The following is a 19,970-nucleotide window of genomic DNA, read 5'->3' as shown; positions in this document are numbered from 1 at the left end:
GACCTTGTTTACGAAAATCAACTTTTCACTAGGAATCGCAAGTAAAAACAACAACAACAACTCTAACCATGCGATATGAGTGAATTTTATTGGAAAATTCCGAGAGTACAAATAAAGATCTTAGTTACAAAACACTTCAAAAAACATGGACATGAGTATTAGTGTATTTAAATATGTAACAATACACGTGCACGTTATACATGACGTAATGTGCAACATCACATCATATAAGTCTATACGTGGGTTCTAAGCTGAAACACACGTGCATTCATAAAAACATTAGAATTACCAAAACAAACATAGAAGCTTTGTCTTAAACCATTGTCTATGTAGCGAAACTACGTTAAGAACAGCTGCTTGCACAAGCTTACAGGTATTTTTAATTGTATCCTTTGAATTTGGGTATTCCATACTGTTAATACTATTTAGTACAAGTATAATCAAAAACAATACGTGAAAAAAAAAAAAAACGTCAATTACGTCGTCATGAATATTTACTTCGGATTAATGGGTATTACAATCACAAATACTAGGATAATAAGACGAATTACCAAGGCAACAGCTGTTACTCTTCAATAAAGCGTTCATTTGAACTGTATAACATACTTGAACTGTATAGCATACTTTGTCAGACCATAAGAATATTATAAACATTTCTATAAAGTTCATTACCGACACCCAATTTAGGCCTTCGGACATAATTTTCGATGTGCTATAATTATTTTCGAACTTCTCCCATTTTAAGGAATATTGCCGCATCATTTCCTTCACGATTAATAACAACTTCTTAACACACTTTCCACTAGCAAGCAATGTTTGCGTCCTTAATTATTTAGACCCCCCCCCAACATATATTTAGATCTATTAAAATAATGACTCTTTCGATATAAATGTTTGACAAGGGTTCCATAACAATTTAAAACAAAATTCAAAGTCATTGTTATAGTAAACCATAAATTTTACTTATCATTTCAAAAACGTTATTTTGGCGTGACGTCACATTTGTGACGTCAAAAGGAGCAGTGCATCGAATGGCCATGCTTGTTAACACATTTCTTTGGCACTCTAAAACGAAATACAAAATCAATTAAAACAGTAAAGAAAGTGGATGTCTGAAGGCCTAACATTCAGGTACCGGACCAATAATGTCGAGGTACAATCGAAGCCCTTCGGCCATTTTCCATCAAAAAACAACTTCGGGTGCATGCTGCTACATCAGTTAAATTCGTTTGTAATATTAATGATACTAATATCAATTGATTGTAGTGTTTTAATGTGTAATTTGTATTACTAAGTTAAAATTTCCCCAGTGTAATGTATTTTTAAATAAATAGTAAAGATTTTAAGGGAAAAAACTACGCGATCTATTTGCAGAGTAGTTAAATGTTAATAATTCTGACATGGACAATCTCCTATATAAATCCGAGGTTGTTTTCGATGGAAAATAGCTGAGGTGTTCCCACTGGTCGAGGTATAGAGGCAAATATATAAATATATTATAAATCTGCATACAAGGATAACAATAACAACAAGTTTTCTTTAAGAAAAATAACACAAGACACCATTAAAAAAAAGCCAATGCTTAATTTAAAAACAAATGACATATTATGACATAAGTGAAATCGACTTCGTAAAGAGACACATACTATAATAGTAAGTAAATTCAAGAGCGAAAATTAATCATTTTTGATTGATTTTTAACAATCCTATTCGTCATATATAACTGAATATACTTGGCTCAACTATCTACATTGTCATGCATCAATGAAATATAGCAAAAAACAAAATCAATAAAAAACAACAGTTATTTTTAGTAAATCAACAGTTAGCCGGTATTGATTTTAATCAAGTTAATCGATATATTGAAACATAGGCTAGGTCAGTAGACAGACTATATTCTCAAACACAAAGCTGCTTGAACGGCTATAAGTATACATTAACCAAATTAATGAACTGAGTGTCTGCGACACTCCAGGCCTTTCTATTTTGGTGAATGCATGCCTATAACCTATAACAATAACATACAATGCTTGCATCCGATGAAAGCAAATACTACACTTTGAAAAAATACACTCTAACTTTAAAGCTTATCACAGGTAGTTCTCTGTAAAAACAATATAACACATATAAAATAACAAACATGAAAATGATACCTTCTATTACAAGGAATCATGGCCAAAGGATCTGTGTCGATTGACCAGTCGCCATAACAGTTATTGCAATTTGTCCGGATCACTCGCGGAGGTTTTCCGGTTAATTATTGGATCATTCAACCACGTGCTTTTATTTATTTACGAAAAATAGTCCTATCATTGGTCAACAGATGGATAGACAAATGGCGACTGGTCGATTGAATTGCTGCAGCTCTACAAAAACAAAAACTAGATACTCCCGATTAAGATATCCGAATATCCACAAATAAACTTGTTTTCTGCAGCTCTATTAACCATGTTGGTGATGCCAGTTGACCTCATATAATTTTGATAACTTACTGAAAGGATAGTAGTTGCTGATGACGAACATGTTAAATAAATTACCTAAACTGCATTATTTACACAAGTATTGCAGCTACTATTTTTGGACTTTATTTGAAGTTAACTCGGATGTGAAATGCACTATTTGCTCTTTTTTTCAAGGACGAACAAATTTGTTTGTTATAATATTTATTTTTTTAATTTCTAACTAATTGTAACAATTATTTTTGCAAATAAAGCTCTTTGGAATAATGCCAACTTATATGGGGTCACCAGTCAATCAGAAGTCACATATTTGTGTTTCGGATATCTTAAGAGTCTTTGTACATTGCAGCTAGGCATGGGTTGTTTTCAACATACAACTTCAGATGATTTTAAGGTCATTCATGATTGACTTCATTCACCATATTGGTCAGTTATTAATAACAAGTAATCCGATTAGCTGCATCGTTCTTAGATCCAATTAAGACCAATTTTGAAATACCAGTCTAGGTGTCTCTCATATATAGATATACCGGAAGTGTTTCACCTGTAACCATCATTGGATATACAGCATCGATTCCCGAAAATATAATGGCACTTCACTATGTTTATTTGTTACTGTTTATGAATGACCTATCGAATAAGAGTTTGTTTCACACACATGTGTATTAACACCATCACATTCATCATTTCATAAATGTATATGAATACTTAAGACGTTTAATAAAAATATAGTAAACCCATAGTTTTGCCATACACTGCTAAAATATCATTTCAATTTATTTCAGGCATTCGTACTCTTAAATTTCTATTTGTAAACACTTGTCTGTGACCGATTGTCATGTATGCATACGACTGTTTAAACAAAATACACATTGTTCTATTCTCTCCTCCTAACACAAAATATAAGTTATTGTCAACGGAAAAAACTTGATCCAGGAAGGACAGGTCTCAAAAAATTGCAATAGATATATTGCAGTAGAAACACGATATAGACGAGTGTTTCTCTATAGAATGTCTAAGTCCTTGTCATGTTGCGTGTGCATCACCGATTAGAACATGTCCTGAAAGAGTGAGATATATAGCGGATAAATGATATGATTGTTTCAGTGAAAGATCTAAATAAATTTCATCGAGCGAGCACAACAGGTTGTACTACACAAGCGGCATAGCAACTTAGTGTTGGTTTTGAAGAGGTGGAACATATTGCAATCAAACACTGAAACAGACATTTTTTTAACTTTTTTATCAAATGAAAAACATTAGTTTGCACTTTAAAAAACGCGCCAAACTAATGTACATATAATGTCATAACGGAAATGACGTCTTGTGAATTGTATCCCAGCCCTGTGCGCGCTAACATGTGATTAACACGTCAAAGCGGACTTTCAAACAATGAACACTGTCAAATTGATAAATGTCAAATTGTATTAAAAATGGCATTATTTCTGTTACACATTTACAATACATTTACTTCATTGCGGATTTATATTGCAATTTAATTCGAAAGGAATTACTAGAAAAGGTGGTACTGAAGAATTTACAATCATAAATAAATGTTCAATATTTTACAACAATTATTTACTTTTCAAATCATTAGTATTATGATTTGCGTTCCAACCTTTATTCAGCAATCATGCAATTTTATACATTTATACAGACTAAGGTAAATAGTAAGTGTTATATGTTGCATGCAAAGCATATTTATTACATATATTTTAACTTAAATACGAGTACAGTTGTGCAAATAACATTGTGTTTTGAGAAGTGTCAATGGCCCTTCTCTATTAATGTAGAAATTATTAGGAAGCTTGTCTAAGTTTGCAAATTTTGAAGATAAACTTTATAATTATACAGACATAAGTAAATAAACGAACAAAACAATCAGCATTATAAAATTATTATCTCGTGCGACCAGCGGTTTGTTAAAAACAGGTTCACCATCTCAACATGCATTATTTACAGATATTTGTCCAAATATGCCCTATATACAAAAAATAGTGGTATTCAATATTGAACTTAATCAATCTAATTTAAACTAATTTCGTTATAATAAAATTAACTATTTGTTAAATTTTCTAATTGTAACTTTTATTTTTGTTGTTTTCAACATGCAGCTTAAGTTAATCTTAAGGTCATACATCATTGACTTCATTCACTGTATTTGTCAGTTATTAATAACCAGTAATCCGATTAGCTACATCGTTCTAAGATCAAATGAAGCCCAATATTGTATACCAGCCTAGAGTAATGGCAATTCGTAAAAATATAAAACCTTTAAAGCCGGACGTTGTTATACCCATTTCTGGTTGGTCCGTTTGGATAACTAGGGACCTATACACGAGTGAAAATAAAATTGGACAATAAATGTAATCGGAATACGTACTTGATTGCTTAATGACATAACTATTCGGAAATTCTCGGCCAGTTTCCATCGAAAACAACCTCGAATGTAAATGGACGGTTTACAATGTCAGAAATCCTTACATTTAACTACACTTTAATATGATAGCGTAGGAATTTTAATTTATAAGTTAAACTTAAAGCTTTACTCTTGGTAGTCTTAATTATTTCTGGGTAAAACACTTCACTGGCAAAAACAAACAAACCTGGATATACAACATACAAGTTAAAATACTACAATTAACTAAAACTATAATTATAATGGCACGAACTACTTTTACTGATGTACCGGCATGCGACCGAGGTTGTTTTCAATGGAAAATTGCAGATGTGTTATGTCATCTAATTATTACATAGAGATGTACTACCTGAAAGCTAGTGGCAATTTTTAGATTTAGTTATTTTTAAAAATAGCTATTTCTGGGGTTATATTTTGGCACGCACAGTTTCTTGGTTCGCTCAGATTAACAGGAGAGACTACAGATGGGAACAGGATTTTAACGTTTATTTAATTTCATTTAGAAACAAATTCGATGACCACTGTCGCTACGTTTCATCATATGTAAGTAATTTTGCAAAACAAAATGTGTCACGCTTCAAGCTGAACTCTCACAGATTGAACTTTTTGACAGCTTTTTTTTATTTTTTATCTTGGAACGGGACAATTTTTGCGAAAATCCATGAAAACCAGTTATATAAGACTGCTGACAAAAATATTTTTATATTTAAGTTAAAAAATTGATGTTTTATGCATTTTTTTAACCGTTAGTAATGGTTAGTTACGGTTTAAGCCATAAAACATTAATTTTCGAACGGAAATATGCAAAGCTACGATCTGATTTTTTGTCAGCAATCTTATATCATTGGTTTACAGATATCTACGCAAACATTTGCTCTTTCCAAGACAAAAAATAAAAAAAGTTGTAAACACGGTAAATCTGTGAGAGTGCAGCTTTGAGAAACGTTCCGAAAAAATTGGGTCAGGCGTATAAATTCAGTTCTATTGTAGGTCGAATACAGAACAAGAGTATCTCATACCATCGATCTTGGTCTTGGTCTGGGATCGGTTGTGGAGCTAGAGAAGTGCACACCTTTCTTCCTTACTTGGTCGGTGCGCGAATACAATTTCAGCTTCCTACCCAGCTGGCGACCGACTGTTCCTGTTTATTTAAATATAAAGTGCCCATATGTTATTAATAAACACGTCATACCTTTGAACAAAATCTATATGAAAAACTACAGAAACAAGCTCAGTAGTCGAAAGTTTAAACAAACCCCGTTTAATGACACAGGGTAAACGCCAAAGACATAGAACAAAAACACAATCACAAACCAGAAACATGCAACAACAGCACAAAACTCCACAATACAAAAATACTATATAAAACAACTAGGGGTGTTTATCAAGGATTGTTAGGTACCGCCTTTGAACGGTAAGTAAAATGTTGATTTACAAAGTTTAAGAAAAAACAGCCCGGTAGCGCTTTTGAAAATATGCTTAATCCTTTGAATCAGAACATATACCATATCCTCGGAATAATGTTTAAAAAGCACGTGTTGTATTATGCATACTCAGTTGTACTAAATGACCCAATAAAACTACATCAATAAATCTTAACATCAGTAACAAAAATAAACGCAAATCCAAAACACATGGCAACCATCCAGAAAGTTTCGACCAACGTCAATAAAGCGTTAATCAGTATATGTTGAGATAATGCGGCCTTTTTAACTTTCAGGGGAACCTTTAAAGTTTCACTCTCACATATTTACCATTTTATCAACTTTGTTATTTTTTGTCATGGAAAGAGCAATTTTTTGCGTAAATATCTGCAAACCAACGATATTAGATTGCTGAAAAAAATCAAATCGTGATCATATTTCCGTTTGAAAATTAATGTTTTATGGCTTAAACCGTTACTAACGGTTTAAGAAAAATGCATAAAACATCATTTTTTGAACATAAATACATAAATCTGCGATCTCAATTTTTTGTCAGCAGTCTTATATAACTGGCTTTTGTAGATTTTCGCAAAAAAAAAATATGGCTCGTTCCAAGACAAAACAGTTGTAAAAACATTCAATCTGTGAGAGTGCAGCTTTAACGTTTCAGTACTTAAATTCACTTAATGAAATAATTATATTGGTAGTTGCAAGATACTGCTGGACGTTCAAAGACATAAACCATCTAATAGTCTAGATAAACCCACTTTGGTTTAGGCCAGTTTTTGAGTACTCTTATTTTAATTTTATACAATAATGGAAAATAGAGGGACAAGCCCGATAACCTGGCCCCAATTTCTCGAAACTTCTTAAGCTTAACAGGCTTAAGTCGCTTATTTCAATTAGCCAAAATACATACTAAAAATGGATTTTGATAAAATGAAAAATGGTTTATTCTGATAATCATACAGATTATTCCTACATAATTACTTAAATTTCTTGAAGAATTTAATATAACACATTTTATAGACCAACAAAAGTAGTGATGTTAGCTTAATCCTGTTATAAGGGACTTAAGAAGTTTCGAGAAATTTGGGCCTGAAGCTTTCTCCAGATCCTGCATAGAGACACAAGGATCAAGTCTTACCTTGTTTGGAAATAACGTCGTATATTTCCTCATCAGGAGCATCATCCTCATCTATCAGATTATTGGATCCTTCTCTTGCCGTTTGCCTCCTGGACATTACAAGGTTAACTTACGTTTAGAGAATAACGAGGCTTGCATGTCACGATTTTGACGCATGTGCAATATACTTTTAATTTTACATCAACATTGTGTTTTTTAAAAACAGTATATGCATACATTCTGAAATATGATATTGTAATAAAAAATATTAAATCTTAAAAAATAAAATAAAAAATAATGGTTTGATGGTAGTAATAAACTCAGAATAATATGCATTCTAAGTAAATTTTCCCTCAGGATTTTCATAAAGAATGTTTACGGATACAGAATGGGCTTGAGAGGAGTGTCCCAATTCTTTATTTACGAATTTGTGTTTATACTTAAACGGTGCAACTTAATGAATACTTCAGACTGCAGAAGTGGTGACGGAATCTGGAAGTCCGAGACTGATTGAATATTTTTGAATTACCTAGTTAGTTTTCTAGGCGCCTTATTCATTTATTTAAAAAAAATCCGTTAACACACAAATGGTTAAAGTGTGGCTGCTGCATAAAATGATCTATATATGTACTACTTACGAAAGGTACCGATCCCATTGGGAAGACATTGCCCTTCTTCCTGGTCCAAGATTGTAACGCTTCTTACGGACTTGCGGTAATGGTCTGTCTACATATTTATCTTTCTGTTTTCGGTATAAATTTTGAGCCTCAAAACGCATTTGTTCACCCTCCGGTGAAACTATTCTATTGTTGGTCGCTTTAAGAGTGTTCGCGATTATATTCGCACTCTTTGAAATTCTAAGGTTTTGGATTCTTGCAGACTGCCCCATTGTATTTCTGTCGAAACATCTTGTTGATGCACCGATCTGATTTCCCTTTACAGTGACACCAAGTCTAAAAGAAATAAAATTCCCGTGAAGTTATTTACATATGACACGGGACAATACACACCCAAGTGCATTTCAAGCACTGCTATTGTATTACAATTACTTTATTAAATAAGTTTGTAAGGATATATGTGTTTACTAGTTTTATGACGTCAGTGGTCCATTATACATTTTTGACATGTCCGGTCCGACCAAAACTATTTTACGAACCACTGATATCATAAAAAACTAGATTTCTCCTATGTTAATTTGTAATATTGTTTCATTAGTATATATACTATTTGGTTACATATCACATACCTTGTACCGGTCTTTTGAAGAGCTTTCAACTGTTCTTCATCGTTATGAGTAAAACTTTCATCGTCGCTATCGCTGTCACTGTAGTCAGGTAAGGGCTCTAATAAAATATCTTCACAGACCTGAAGAAGGAAACAGTAGATTATAAAATTATACTGGTTATAATTGTCGTCTGTTTGGTGTAAAAGAATATGTAGAACGTTTAACTATGATATTATAGAAGGCATATGTATCAATGCCTAAGAGGACTCAACAAAAGGTATTAAATGTCAAAAGACAAGAACGGATTATAGCACCATTATATAATAACAGTTTCCGAACCCTAATTGCTTCCTTGTTGCTTAAATGTCTGTCCCTTTTCTCCATCAATTCTGCATCTCTTTCATCTCTTTTCTTTCTCAACTTCTCCTTAAGTGAGATAAAGTCATGTTAAAAGGGATATTATTAACTGTTAGTTCACGAGTTGTCTTAAAAAGAAACGATTTATTGGTCCTTTGATAAGTATTACATACTTTATACATCAAATTTAATTATTTCAAACTTTACATTATGACGAACCATAATGAACCTTAAGTTTCTTTTCGTGTACAATATGTTGTATAGTTATACCTGTAACGATACATGTTATTCATCGCTTTCTTTTCACTATTTTTATGTGACATGTATTGTTACACTTTAACTATATCTTTGTATCTATCTATTACAATAACATACCATGTCGAATGGATTCCTCAACGTTGTCACAGAAACGAGGTGCAAGAAGGTTCCCCATCTGTGCATAATCATTCCGGCGAACTGAATCAACAGTATGACCATATAGAAGAAGACGAACATTAGACCCAGAGCGTCAACTTCCAGATTCGCTATTGGATTTGAGCTTGAGGAGTCGGATTCCTCCAAAACCTGCTCCTCCTCAATATCTTCGCCTGAAGCCGATGCCTGAAAACCAGAACGCCATAGGTACAATTGAAAAGAGTGCAAAATGGGTCATGATCGTTTACATGAGATACGATATTCTGTGGATTTTACTTAGTTTTTTTTAAATCTCGGTTTCATCCGATCTGATGAAAATATACCTCTGTTATGTTTATAAGAATTTTCTGTGGCTTGAGCTTTGACTACGCTTTCGACAAGACATTACCCGTATTCGATCTTGACTGAGATTTTATCAAAACAATTATTCCAAACAAGTTTAAAATGATCGACGCCTATTGAATCTTCAATTTAGTAAAAAAGGGTTTTCCCATTATATGACCTGGTAACTTTTTGTTTCATTTGATATGACCCATTACCAAACCTGACAGAGAATATAGCAAAACATTCAGGTGAAAAACATATTTTTTACTTTTATAATCTGTCATATTTCATCATTTGTTAGTCTTGACCTAACATGACTTTATTTGAACTTGACCTAGATTTCATAAAGACCACCGATCTCATGAAAGCTGTAGTTGCTAGAGGGTTCAAAAACAAACATGTTCTATGTAGCTTTATTTGATAAATCAAGACACATTGTTCATGGCGTGGTTGTCCGATCTGGGCAATAATCGTGATCTCATGGCAGTATACATTGTATCGATTTAGAACATTAAAGTGTAGATGCAAGAGCATTCACAAGCTAATTGTGGACAGACAAACGGACGACGGACATCCAACAATCCTAATAGCATACCCGAATCTAAAAGTTTAGTAAATCGCATGAAAGACAATAATATGATAATATTTCGAATACTTATTAGATTCTACGACCAACCAATATATATATAGAGCGGAAAATCTTAATCATCATTCACTATAAATATGTTTGTCTCATTACTTAAACAAAAAAAAGAATACAACTCTTATTACTTACAGTACTTTGGGTAAGCTTGATATTTGCTGGACTAGTAAACTGAAACATAAAATTGATGGCAATCCATAGCAGATTTATAATAACCATCCCAATGCATATGTTTGTTCGGAGTTCCAAAAGACCATTGAGGTCGTTCTTCTTTTTTTCTTCGCTCAACTCCAGCGGCTTCAAGTACCTGTAACGGTTAAAATTGAAATTATAATTATTAGGTTATGCATAATGCATTTTCTTTATAAGGACAACACATATGTGCATATTAATTTTCGCTTTACATATTTGAATCACTAAGAACATACCTTGCTATAAAATTTTCCCAGAAATGGAGCTCTTCATCAACCATTTTGATTTTCTTGCCATGAGATAGTTCGTCAATTTCCGCCCACTTAGGATTTTCCAAATCGTTGCGCTTTTTATTTTCTGTAGGTTTATCTTGTTCTCCGATAATTTCATCATCTCTATCTGACACTGAAACAGACAGACGTTTTTCATTGTGTTTTCCAGACTTCTTAAGAATACCTTTTGGCTCTTGTGAAGTCTTACGAAAAGAAGGTGGTTCTTTTTCAGGCTCTTCATCAATTGTTTTTGGTATGGTTTCCTCCGGGGCTTTAGCATCTTCACCATGTGTTTTTTCACCTACAAGCTTATGCATACATTCATTCATTTCTTTTAGAAGACGAACAGTTTCACTATTGTCCTTCATAGGTTCGTCTCTCTTTGTTTCTGTTAGTTTTGTTATCATCTCTTTGAATTCTTTCATGGGTAAAGATGGCATGAATCTTCCGAAAAAGCCTCGCTCCTTCTTTTTCTTTTTCTTTTCATCTGCGTCTTTCTTTTCTTTTTCAATCTCCTCCTTCGTTTTCTTTTTAGGAACTTCTCTTGTTCCCCATGATATCACATGGAGATTTGCCATTGAGTAGATTATAAGCAAAAGAAATCCAGTCGGTATCAGGATGAAATACATAGCTCCGTAAATTACGCATGTCCATTCTTTGGGATGCAGCATTGCCGAGAACATAAAAGCAAACACAAGAAACGAGATGAATAGAACACTCGGATGGAACGGTGATTCTTTGGCTGCAGTCACTATAGTTCCAACTAGAACAATCATCATGATAAAAGCATATATTCCTGTTAATATCTCAGCAAGTTGTATCTGCACTTTTGTCTTCACATAAAAACATATTATACTGTAGAAAATTGCGGGAATCATAGCAATTACGTATGACCAAATCAAATTTGTTCCGAATACAATCAGGTTGGCTCCCGCGATCATCATCAGTATTGTCGCTGGTCCGATGATTGTAGAGACCAATAGCGAAGCCTGGTAGAAAATGTAGAGCATACTGATGTTGGAATTGATGTATACTGTATTTTGGTAATCTGCCAACAGATCGATTATGTTAAAGACCGTCGATGGCATCCACCTTCGACGTTGGTTAAAGAACTCTCCAAATCCTTCGGGTGCGTAAGTAAAAGCATCAGCTCCAGCGGCGTAGTCTACTCGATACCCTTGCTGCAACAGTAACGTACACAGCCAGCGATCCTCACCTTAAACATAATCAAGGGTAAACTTAAACGATGGGATTAAATGAAGTTAAAAGTAAAACGTTTACTTATTTGTATTGACTCTCTTACCAACAACCAAACGTTTTGAAATATATGTGACCACATAAATTAGCAACCTACCTTGGTCATACATCAAGTGATGCGCTGGCTCGGTAGGAATGATTGTGTACTTCTTCATGATGTTATCGTCCATTAAAGCAGATCCTCTGAAGAGTGAGAAACAACCAGGGCTGCACAGGACGCATCCAAGAACGTGCTCCGTAGCCTTTTGGAGCCAGTGGGCAATGGCGTACTCGAACTTTTGAAACCAAACCACAGGACCTGTAAAAACGTGGACATAATGCAAAATAAACAAGTCCAGTATCCCAACCGCTGCAATGATATTCTTAAGCATCAACAGTATCAAATCCAAACGGAAATAAATGACACACACGCACTATGCACATCTCAATGAGTTACACAAATAGAATATAGCTTATACTTTAAAAACGCACTCTGGTGTCTAGGTGTGACATTAAATGTTTTTTTTCTCAGTGAATTTCAGTACCGGTCAACATTTATTTGGGCAGTATAATATTTCTCCCGCTGGAGCGATAATACTAATAACTACCGATACAGTATGGGAACTTTGCATTAAGATTGAAGCTGTGATTACATATTTCAGAGCGCACGCACATTCATTGTTTGTGTTTGTTTTTTTTCGATGAATAATTCCTGTTTTAAACTTTGAGCATCCCTTGAAACCCTGCATTGTTTGATTTGTACGCATCTAACGGACAATTTATTTCTCACGAAGTAATAGAACTTGACCAGTTAATATTATATATATGAAGGACTCATTGTTTGGTCTGAAATAATATATTTATTTCAGGTTATGACAAAAACACCGATTTGAGACAGCATCCTGAGCAATACTGTGAGTTGAGATTTATCTGTTGTTTGATAAAGTGATAATGTACATGCAGTTTTATGTTATTTATGTTATTACCAGTTCATCGATATATTTCAACAATTCAGCGATTGAAAGTAACACAAGCCCCCAAGTTTGAAGTAAGCCCATGCTTGTAAAAAAGTCTTAATTTAGTCATATGTGTTTTTATTCCGGCTTGTTCGCTATAATCCCAATATTATATGTACTTATAAGATTCATTATGACTCAAGAAAACTTAATTATAATGACTGTTTCGTTGCTTTTAAATGTTGTCATTGTTGATATTTCTTTGAACAAAAAATGGTTATTGCTTTAAATTGTTTCGGTATGAAAAATACATATTAGGTGGATGATGGAGTGATAATAAAGCTGTCTTACCTGTCCCAATAGGATGAATTCGACCACAAGCGGCTCCAACCTTTTCGCTTTTTTTCATCCTGTCTATAAGAAGTTTCACAGCCCCAGGTGAAAAATCAACGTCTCCGTCCAAAGCAAGGATAAATGTATTGCTAGCCTGTGTGTATGAAACAAAAACCCTATTCTGGTTGTTCTTACACTATTTTGTCTTGAAAACAGTCACAATTCACCCTCTAGTCTTTCCATGAGTATTTGTTTGAACAATATGTATCTTAATAAAACAACAAAGCCAAAAAAATAAGCATAATTGAAGGATTTACTTTGGTAATAGTACCTGAAAAATAGGCAAGTGATTTACGCAAGAAACAAAATAGTCACGACAGAATGGTAAAGGAAGATATGCAGTTTAAACTGTGTTAAGGTTATGTTAGTGCGTATTGAGCTTTCATTCTTTCGTTTCAAATGATGTTGCTTCTAAGCTAGATTTGTTTCGATGTATATGGCCCTTATGAATAATACAATGAAAGTCAGTAAACTTATAAAAAGCGATTTACAGTGAACTGAGATCTCAACTCTAAATCTGTTTTAAAAAGAAACAATATTTGTAACATCCATTACCATTTTTAAGTTCTATAAAACATTATTATCATTAGCATATTATGTAGATTTTAAAACACCTCTTGGCCTTGAATAAACTTCCTTCAGATTGTGCTTTGTTTTTCGTCATTTTGTTTGATTTGAGAAACAAAAGTATGTTGCTTAGTCTTAAATAAGACAAACAGACGGCTCTGCGCAAGACAAATCAATTTCTTGAATGGAGCCACGACTGTTTGAGTTATCTAAATATTAATAAAACATGTTTTTTATTAACATTTTAAACATTCTGTTATTTCATTAGAAACATTACCCTCTTATTCGTTTGTTCATCAAATACGTGGAAAATGTGGCTTTTCCCGATATTTCCCGCTGCATTCGCTCCGTCCTCCCAGCTGATTAGCTCGTTGATTTTCCCTGATTCTAGAGCCGAAGTCACGTACTCTTGGCAGTGTCGCACAATACGGAAACCAAGTAAGTAGTACATGTACATGACCTGTAAAAGGGAAATATAAAACTCAAATTCGGTTTGTATGCCGTTTGGTTTTTATAGCCACATGTCTTTTAGTCCATCAATTAAATTCAGCACAATCTATTTTTTATTAATCATCAAAACTGCTATACGACCAACCGAATATGCGCTGTCAATGATTAAATGAAACGATACCACCGAACAACACTAACGTACACACTACACGTGCATCAAACTTCGTTTACCAATAAAATATGGGATAACCGCCTTTTGAACGGTCAGTGAACTCGAGTCCATGAAAAACACCTGAGTCTACTAGGGGTTCAAACTAATAAATATGTCCAAAACCTCACTTATCCCAACATTTATAAATGTAAGCGGCAATAAAAGTGAAATATTGATATTTATGCGAATTCGATTTTGTAAATTGAATTGTCATTTTTTGGGGGAAAATATAGTGCAGTGTTACCTGTGACCAACGTTTCTTGTGTCTTATTTTCGCCTTGTCTTTAAGATGGATGAAAAGGAAATTGTCACCGGGCATTGAAATAACAAGCTGTCCCCCGTATGGAGTTGGTACGAGGAAAGGCTTCTTGCACTTCATAAACTTCGAGTAAACTGCGCTGTAAATGAGGTAAAAACATGCATTTAGTGTGAACTACACTGTACACGGAGCTAAAAGCGTACATAAAGAGTAAACTGCACTGTAAATGAAGTAAAACATGCGTTTAGAGTGAAGTGCATTTAGACATGGAGTAAAAGGCATGCATTTATAGTAAACTGCACTGTACACGTAGTAAAAAGCCTGCGCTAAGAGTAAAGTGCACTGCAAATGAAGTAAAAACATGCATTTAGAGTAAACTACACCGCGCATAACTATAAAGCATGTACTTAGAGTAAATTGTACTGTAAATAGAGTAAAAATGTATTTAGAGCTATTTTAAGGAGTTTAAATCACACCGTAAATCGATTGCGAAGCATGCGTTTAGTAAAACTCGACGGTATATGTTGTGAAAGGCAGAACCTTGTAACAATGCATTGCCTTATCAAACGAGAAAATCCTAGAGTATAATGCAATATACATGAACATACACTGAAAGGCAGTTATGCTTTCATAAACTGTAGAACCAATATAACTAACGATATTTGGATGTTGATTAAAATGTTATCGGATTTGAAAAATGATAATGTACATCCTTTTTTATCATACATCCAATATTTCATCAACTTCATGTGTCTGAAAAAAGTTCTAAAATTTGAGTATAAAAGATAACTAGGTAAAGAACGTATCGTTACTTACCTAACGGCTTCGTCAAGGATCGAAAGAAGACTTTTCACAAACTGATTTGGTATCATTTCGCCATCATCGTCAAGTTCCATACAATCGTCAAAGAAAATGTGAGCTAAATAACAAAGGTGTCTATATTTAAGCATGGCGCTGTGAATAAATATGTTTGATCAATTAATCTATAAACATGTTTTTTAAAGGCCTTGAATAAATAGAAAATGTACATAAATAATTTGAATGAAAAGATTTTGCAACACTTTGTACACCTACAAGACAATAATTAATATATTCAGTTAACTTGTTGTTCTACTGATTTACCTTCCATTTCATAAAAGTCTTTGTCTTCTTTCATAGCCAGTATTTCTCCCATCCTGCGAAGATTTTGATCTCTGTCCATCCTAAAGATTGATTTCATCAATTGGATCATTTCTACTTTCGTTTCGTGCCACATTGTTGCGCATGCGTAAATCATCGGCACATCTCGGAATTTTGGGTTGCGGTAACTATCGGAATTAACATCAGTTTCTTCGTCATCATTATCTTCGTTATTAGTCAAAAAGCCTTCTTCAATATCACCAACAACATTTGTATTTCCCATGTTCTCCCTTGATTTGCTCGGAGTTTCCTTGTCTTCTTCTTCTTCTCCTTCAACGTTGACCTTAAAGTTGAACTCGGACAAACTGAAATTCATTCAAAATCCATTATCAGTCCATGGTGTGGTATTTGAAAGATTTGAAAACACACACACACGCACGCACGCACGCACGCACGCACGCACGCACGCACACATGCACGCACGCACACACGCAAACAAACATACATAACAACACAACAGCATAATCCACACAAATTCAGACTTAAATTATATTTTTTTAATTAAATATACTTGGATCTCTTATTTTTGGCATGTGTTGTGTTTATACATTTGGTTATTGCAATAATTCACCCACCAGTTAAAACGAATTGAATTTGATTCACATCTTCTGCTCAAACTATTGTTACCTAATATAGATAATATGCCTGTGATATTCTAAAATCATATTCCTATTTTCATAAAGAAGTCAGGTTTCTTCCATTGTATTGTCCATTTTAGCAATATGTCTCTCCATTTGGAAACGATAAGTTTATTCATGACTTTGCGTTTCCTTTTTTAACCTGCTGAATACATAAACATTTAAAACGTTAAGTGAAGTTCGAGTAAGTATTTTCTTTTAATATATATTAGAAACCAAATAAACAATTACCTGAAAAATTCGTCATCTCCTCTCAATTCCTTTTTGACTCTCCGATTGTGGCGTCTTCTATTCAACAGCGTGTTCTGTTCAAACAATATCCCGCAGTAGAATGGATTCATAAACAGTCTGGAATAAATGTCACGATAAAGAAACTGTGCATTATGAATAAATAAAATGAATGCAAATTAGTAGCAGTGATACACTAAAATTTAAATGAAGCTGAGCATATTTTAGTGTGAATATGTTAACAATTAAATAGGTCAAACGTTTAAAGAATAAGATCAAGCCGTTTGAATACTTATTGTAAATCTTCAAATATCACTCTCTTCATCAAGGGCAGTTTTAGAAATCAGAGAGTCATTTTCCCTGCAAAGAGGCTACAAAACAGAATTAATGCACTTTTGATACTTGGTGAACCAACATTTAGTTCTATTACACATCGGTCGAGAGCTTTTATATCAGGCGTATCTTGTAGACTGTAGTGGAAATAAAATGTTGACGTCATATTTAACACTTGTGACCGGCCAATGTCATGTAAAGAATCTACATTTACCTCTCAGTTTTTGCAAGTCGTTCAATATCAGGATAGAAAATATGCGCGCATAACCAGTATATTGACAGCCAAATGATCGCTCCAGTGACGTAGAGAAGGATCAGACCAAGAACACCATCATCAAGGCATTGGTTTCGGTCTTCGTTCGTAAATGGGTCAAGCCAGTTGTGTCTGCAGTCAAAGTGTGCAACCAAGACCGCAATCGGTGTTGAAAGGAGCAGAGGCAGGCTAAAGGCAAGCCGTTGTAACTTCAACTTACAAGATGTGTAGCCAACATAATATCCAACGAAAGCCGTAAGGGTCAACGTTAATATTGCTGAATTGTCTTTGATTGGTAGGTCTCCAAGTTTTGCGAAAGCTTCACCTGCGGAAATGCTTGCAATAGAATGAGTGAAAGAGTTTTCGTCGTCTCCGCCAAATGGCTTTCCTAACTTTGTGAGATATACCAATAGACACGTTACCCCGATTTTCGTCACGCTGGTAAAAAATGTCAAAACAGGTCGAGATTCTTGAAGGTCAAATTTTACTCCGAGGAGCCATCCTTTTATTAAGCTTTGTTTGTTTGTTTTTCCACAAAATCTGTCATCGGTGAAATTTTCCCACGAAGAAAATGACACAAAAATCATTCCTATGATGAAATAAACAATGTTTGCTAGCCCACGGTCCATCCAGCTGGTTTCAAGAAAATTATCTGATACTAAAACAAGAGGTATAAACCCAACTTGGACAATTGCAACAACAATGTTCAGACAAAAAGTTACAGCCTTGTTGAGTGTGATACCGCGTCGTCTATGATCTGCGTGTAGCTTCACCTCCGAAGCACAGATCGGGTATAGCAAGGAGGGCAAAATGGCGACACCATTTATCAGAATAATGCCTCTTACAGTGTCCATGTCAGGCAAGACTATAAACACTAATATGCATAGACCGATAGAGTGCATGACTTCCATGAAGACGCACTGAAAATATTAAGCAAATAATTTCGTTCTCAAGTGCGCTAATAAAACGGGATATGCTCAAACATGTTTTTTCTGGTGAAAGTTTAAAACTGATTTATGTTATTTTAACTCAAATTTTAGAAATATGCCACATGGAACTAAATACTCTGAACAATGTCTCAGTTTAGGACAATCGAACAATAACAATTCAAAATGATTTTTTTTTCAAAATTGATTGTACCTTGAATTGACTGAACTGACACACTCAATAGTCATTACAAGAAATTTAAAAGACTACTTACTTTAAGATGAAACATTTTAAAATACTCACGAAAAATACAGTCCCCCAGTTTGGGAAAAGGAAAGAACCGAACATCCACTTGAACATACTTGACAGGAACATCAGGCAATACGGGATCAAAATGGCAATCGCCAAAAGAATATGTCTTGCTGTAGCTTCTACCAAATTCTCCTGAAAATAAACGCATGTATATGTTGGAGGTGTATAAAATCTATTCCACAATGAAGAAAGAAGAACGTTGCAGTCCCGCTTTAATTCAGTTTAAATTAACTTATCAGTTGTAAAAAAATAATTTACTTATATCCTTTACCAGGAGAGTAGAAACACTACAGAAACAAGCTCATTAGCAACATTTTTTAACATAAACCCGGTTTAATGGCACTGGGTAAACGCCAAAGACATAGAGCACAAAAACAAAAAATCACAAACAAGAAATATGGAAGCTCAGCACAAAACTCCACAAACAGCACATACTATATATATATAAACTAGGTATTTTTATCAAGGATTGTTAGGTACCACATAGAAACGGTCAGTAAAATTTAAATTTACTGGGGGTTTTAACCAGTTTACGTGTTCATTTATTACATCGCTTAATTACATCGCTTAATCTTAAAAGACATGGAACCTAAATATTCAACACTTACATGTAAGTCTGATTCTGTGATATTTTCACCTCGATTGTATTGGTGCGATACGAGCGTCATGAGGCTCAGTTTTTGTGACACTGCACACCAGAGCATGGCAGCAATGAAAACGATGTACGCCACAACTTTAATGACCTGCAAACCGCGGTCTTCATCGACGTCTCGGATTCTTCTTTCTCGCGCTATGATCTGAGCTACGTCCCAAAACCTTTCGAATAAATATATATTCACATTATATTCTGTTTAATCAAAGATTCTTTCAGTGGAATAAGCATCTTGTCAATAAAACATTGCAAACTATCGTACTCAAAGTTTACGTCTTACGCTTAATATATGATACAGAAAGGTAGACTAGATATACCACAGAAATATCAGATGCAATGGAGTGTGATAGCATAAATGTTAACCCGAGAAAGTAAATGCCGACCAAGGTTGCAACTAACATTTCGAGGGTTTACATTATATGATATCACCCTCCATGGCATCTGGTATTTATTTTATTTTACCTAACACATATTGTTTACCCCTGCTACGTCTGCCATTGAAGTGTTTGATTTGTCAACAA

General features: G+C 34.1%; 1 protein-coding gene across 3 annotated transcripts in view; it reads right to left on the bottom strand.

Annotated features, from left to right (window-relative positions):
• Positions 1–67: 67 nt before the first annotated feature.
• LOC128233850 (uncharacterized) overlaps positions 68–19,970 on the bottom strand; it is a 43,653-nt gene continuing 23,750 nt past the window's right edge. For 2 of the 3 annotated variants that reach the window (XM_052947707.1, XM_052947708.1), the window contains exons 23-42: positions 19,406–19,613; positions 18,789–18,929; positions 17,520–18,478; positions 16,976–17,092; positions 16,050–16,411; positions 15,744–15,846; positions 14,913–15,066; positions 14,285–14,467; positions 13,399–13,534; positions 12,210–12,410; positions 10,820–12,071; positions 10,524–10,698; positions 9,386–9,610; positions 8,993–9,079; positions 8,675–8,793; positions 8,067–8,381; positions 7,450–7,538; positions 5,898–6,019; positions 4,732–4,790; positions 68–3,520 (exon numbers count right to left, since the gene is read on the bottom strand). In XM_052947707.1, coding sequence (XP_052803667.1) covers positions 4,734–4,790; positions 5,898–6,019; positions 7,450–7,538; positions 8,067–8,381; positions 8,675–8,793; positions 8,993–9,079; positions 9,386–9,610; positions 10,524–10,698; positions 10,820–12,071; positions 12,210–12,410; positions 13,399–13,534; positions 14,285–14,467; positions 14,913–15,066; positions 15,744–15,846; positions 16,050–16,411; positions 16,976–17,092; positions 17,520–18,478; positions 18,789–18,929; positions 19,406–19,613 — 5,005 coding nt within the window. In that variant the 3' untranslated portion in view covers positions 68–3,520; positions 4,732–4,733. The remainder of the gene's footprint in view (positions 3,521–4,731; positions 4,791–5,897; positions 6,020–7,449; positions 7,539–8,066; positions 8,382–8,674; positions 8,794–8,992; positions 9,080–9,385; positions 9,611–10,523; positions 10,699–10,819; positions 12,072–12,209; positions 12,411–13,398; positions 13,535–14,284; positions 14,468–14,912; positions 15,067–15,743; positions 15,847–16,049; positions 16,412–16,975; positions 17,093–17,519; positions 18,479–18,788; positions 18,930–19,405; positions 19,614–19,970) is intronic. The other variant, XM_052947709.1, reaches the window with a different exon arrangement.

Source organism: Mya arenaria, chromosome 5 (assembly GCF_026914265.1).
Source record: "Mya arenaria isolate MELC-2E11 chromosome 5, ASM2691426v1".
NCBI classification, from domain to species: domain Eukaryota; kingdom Metazoa; phylum Mollusca; class Bivalvia; order Myida; family Myidae; genus Mya; species Mya arenaria.
Note: the sequence above shows the minus strand (reverse complement) of the source record. Positions and strands in the feature narration are given on the sequence as shown.